The following is a 4540-nucleotide window of genomic DNA, read 5'->3' on the forward strand; positions in this document are numbered from 1 at the left end:
TAACTGTGCCCATACAGATCCTTTATCATGAACTGTCTTCAGCTACTCTCAAGACTGAAGACTGATTATTTCTATAGGAATTTGTCTGTGTGTGTGTGTGAGATGTATATTGTATAAGTCCTAATCAGTTGACTCCAGTGATTTAAAATCATCTGAACAAAGTATAAAATTCTGTGTACACTCATTTCTGTACCCTAACTACTAAGGAAAAGGTAATTGAAAAAGAAATCTATCAGCTAATCACCAGGCCATATTTTATACATGAATTAGAGACATTTTAGAAAAAAAAAATTACAGAAATAGAATTTTCAACGAAGCTAATACGTTTGAGCACTAATAGGCATGTGTGTGCATGCTAAATCTCTTCAGTTGTGTCTGAATCTTTGGGACCCTTTGGATCAGAGCCCACTAGGCACTTCTGTCCACGGGATTCCCCAGGCAAGAAGACTAGAGTGAGTTGCCATCCCTTCTCCAGGGAATCTTCCAGACCCAGGGATCCAACCACTTCTCTCATGTCTCCTGCGTTGGCAGGCAGCTTCTTTACCACTAGTGCCACCTGGGAAGCCAAAGGAGCGTGCAAACACCAAAGCGTGGTATAAACTGGAATGAAGTGGAGTCCTTCAGTTTAATGCATTCATCACTGTGCTTTCACCAGCAAACAAAAGCAAAGAAAACATTTATTTACACGTTAAATAAGTGATACATTTGCTACATATTGTGGAGAGCACAAAATGACTAAGCAAATTCTTATCTCTAAGAGTTTATAATATTTTTGGAGAGAATTATTATAAACACACATATTATTTTAAAATTACCTCATAAAATATAACTTCACTTCCTTTCAATAAACATTTAAATATGACCGCCCAATTCCTCTCATTTCTACTCAATAATTCATCCACAATGAAGGCAGGTAGGGAGACTCAAGAGTGAGGGGATATGTACATATATATATATAATAAGTGATTCACTCCATTGTACAGCAGAAATTAACACAACATTGTAAAGCAATTACACTATGGTATAAATAAATACATATCTTAAAAATGAATACATATTTTAAGGGAGCTATCAAAATGATAGCACATCATGCAGATGTTAACTTGATGAATTCATTAACATTTAGTATCCAAAGAATTGCAAACTGAGAATCTTTCTCATGTATCAAACACACAGCCATCTTAGCTTTCAATGATAAAGGGATAATCAAAGATAATATTTTTAAATATACACAGAAAGTCTCAAAAAGGACATAGGAAATGTCAGAAATATTGCTCATGTACATAATAAACATACATATATACACAACTGTCAATCTAGAAGAACACATACAAAGTGCTTAATAACTTCTAGGGCATTTCTATTTCCTTAAATGTTTCAATATTTTTTTTCCAATATTTAACACTGTCCATTCTAAATCCAAAATTGTGAGGTGCTGAGTGTTTTCTTAGCTGTTTGTATGTTTGTGCATTAAATCAATCAAAAATAATTCTTAAAACACAACTGAATGTTCATCAAAAAAAGCCATTGTGCACTAAAAACTGGAAGGATATCAGTATTCTAATGATAAGGGCCAGGATGTATTAGTACTGCCTTAAATACTTTACATAATGAACTGATTTGATCTTTACAGTAACGATGTGTGTGTGCATGTGTGTTTAGTTGCTCAGTTGTAGCCCACCAGGCTTCTATCCATGGAATTTTCTAGGCAAGAACACTGGAGTGGGTTGCCATTTCCTCTTCAGGCGATATTCCTGACCCAGGGATTGGAAGTTTGTCTCCTGCATTGCCACTTGTTTACCACTGAGCCACCCAGGAAGCCCCTCATAGTAACTATATGGACCTGGAATTGTTATTTATGTAATGCAGTTTAAAAACTTGAGGCTTACATTTTCAGTGATTTTTAGTGTTACATAAGTTATAGAACAGCAGACCTAGAATCTAAATTCTGGAACGTTTGGTTCCAAAGCAAGTGCTCATAATCACTCTGCTATATGCTTCTCTATAAAGTAAAGGAAATTATTTCTGAGATCAGTATCATTGTCCCCAAAACTGAACTCTGTTTCATCATAAAATTCAATGAAGTTGGAACATTGGAATATATGACATAGTTTAAGAGCTGACAAGTATACTTGTTCATGTATGAAATCAGTTGCCCTTAAAAATGTGTATATTTAGACCACAGTTTGACATGCTTCATTGGTTTCCAATTATAATATAGTTTTATAAAGGTATATTCTTAGAAATATGAGAAATTATATTTAGTCAGGGAACACTGGTTCAGCAGAATAAATAGATAAAAACTTCTATTTGCTTCTGGAGAGACAGCAAGGAAATACACTGTAGGAATGAAAAAAATGAGCTTTGAAATTTAACATCACTGTTATTTTAGTTGTTTGGAGTCCTTTCTTTTCTGCATAACTCTATTGAGAGCACTTTTCACTTCTTTGTTTCTAAGACTGTATATAAGGGGATTCAGCATGGGGATGACAATAGTGTAAAAAACAGAAGCCACTTGATCCTTTCCCAAGGAGTAGGACTTACTTGGTTTTAAGTAAGTGAAAATCATAGTGCCATAGAAGGTGGTGACCGCCAGGAGATGGGAGGCACAAGTAGAGGCGGCTTTTTGCTTCCCTGAAGTGGAAGTGATTTTCAGAATAGTAGACAGGATGGCCAAATAAGACACAGATATTGTGATAAGGGACACCAATAGGGTGGAACCGGCAGAAATGAATATGATGATTTCGATGTCATGTGTGTCAGTGCAGGACAGGGGTAAAATTGCCCTTCCATCACAGTAAAAGTGATAAATTTCATTTGAGTTGCAGAAATGCAATCTACTCATGCATGGAACACTGACAGAGGTATCAATAAAACCAATCAAATAGGATCCAAAGATAAGAGAGCAGCAGCGTCTGGTGGACATAACAGCTGGGTAATGCAGAGGGTTGCAGATGGCTGCATAGCGATCATAGGCCATGGAGGAGAGAAGAACACATTCAGTGGCGCCCAAGAAGACAAAGAAATACAACTGCATGAAGCAGTTCAGGTAAGAAATATACTTGCTGGAAGTCAGTAAGTTGTCTAAGGTTTTAGGGGTAATGACACTTGAGTAACTGAGGTCAAGAAATGACAAGTGACTAAGGAAAAAATACATGGGTGTGTGAAGCTGGGGGTCCAGGTGGATTATCAGGATCATCCCCACATTCCCCAGCACAGTGATCAGGTATATCAGGAGAAAGAGGGTGAAGAGGACCAGCCGGATCTCTTCAGAATCTGTCAGTCCCATGAGGATGAAGTCAGACACTTGTGTGATATTCCTTCTACTCATAGTGTCCAAATGCTCCAAAATGTTGAGAAATCAGAATTGATACATAGCAAGAATTACTATGAATTTTGTTTCCAGAAATTGTGTTTCCAGAAACATCATGATATATTTAGCTTAGTTTAATGTTTCTAGAAAGTGATAATAATGAGGGATGTAGAGAGTAGGAAGCAAAAAATCTTAATTGATGGCCAAATGTAGAAATAGAGGTAAGTAAACATTTGGATATAATATAGTAAAAGCTAGTATATTGAATAATTAGAATGGCTGATGCTGCTTTAAATGATTCTCATTATTAATGCATTTAATTCTCATGAGGTTATACATAGGTAGTACCTTTTGTCCCATTCTTCATATGAGAAAAAGAGCACAGTGAATTTAAGTAACTGAACCTGAGTCAGACCTCAACCTGAGTTGGACCTGTAATTCTACCAAGCTAGATTGACCTCAGAAGGAATGCCAACAATAGTATATTCTTATTAATATTGATTTCAGCAAACCTGTGAAAAAATGTTAGATATATATACACATATAATAAACAATGATAGAATGGTCTTAGTGCACCATGCACTGTTCTTGTTTCCTAATATACTTGATATGAAATATAAATTTCAACCTTAGTATACTTCAGTAGGTTATGTTAAAATTATAGAGCAAGTAATAATATTAATCTTCAAATATAGTGATATTTCGGAGAAGGCAATGGCACCCCACTCCAGTACTCTTGCCTGGAAGATCCCATGGACGGAGGAGCCTGGTGGGCTGCAGGCCATAGGTCGCGAAGAGTCGGACACAACTGAGCGACTTCACTTTCACTTTTCACTTTCCTGCATTGGAGAAGGAAATGGCAACCCACTCCAGTGTTCTTGCCTGGAAGATCCCAGGGACAGGGGAGCCTGGTGGGCTGCCGTCTATGGGGTCGCACAGAGTCAGACACGACTGAAGTATATTAGCAGTAGCAGCATAGTGATATTTTTCAAATTAATCACTCAAAATGTAATTTCTTCCATAATTTTATTTCTAAACATGCAAATTAATTGCAGACCCTGATTTCATCAACTCTGTATTTCTGATTCCACAAATTTTGGCATTTCTTAGAGAAAAGTTTAAGTGATATCAGTGCACGTATTCTGAAAATATCTCCATTTTATTTGATTCTACCTAAAGTCTTCTAATTTTGAGAATAATACTCACTGGCAGCCAAGACTGGTGATA

At 36.5% G+C, this 4540-nt stretch overlaps 1 protein-coding gene across 1 annotated transcript; it reads right to left on the reverse strand.

Moving 5' to 3' along the window:
• Positions 1 to 2356: 2356 nt before the first annotated feature.
• On the reverse strand, positions 2357 to 3717 carry LOC102396886 (olfactory receptor 8H1-like). Its single transcript, XM_006040129.4, has one exon. The coding sequence runs from the start codon at positions 3329 to 3331 to the stop codon at positions 2384 to 2386; it is 948 nt and encodes a 315-aa protein (XP_006040191.4). The 5' UTR covers positions 3332 to 3717; the 3' UTR covers positions 2357 to 2383.
• Positions 3718 to 4540: the final 823 nt, after the last annotated feature.

This window comes from Bubalus bubalis, chromosome 16 (genome assembly GCF_019923935.1).
Source record: "Bubalus bubalis isolate 160015118507 breed Murrah chromosome 16, NDDB_SH_1, whole genome shotgun sequence".
Taxonomy (NCBI): Eukaryota; Metazoa; Chordata; class Mammalia; order Artiodactyla; family Bovidae; genus Bubalus; species Bubalus bubalis.

What these genes read in the sequence shown, in the direction of transcription:
- LOC102396886 (XM_006040129.4), bottom strand. Translation starts at nt 3,331, where the DNA reads ATGAGTAGAAGGAATATCACACAAGTGTCTGACTTCATCCTCATGGGA.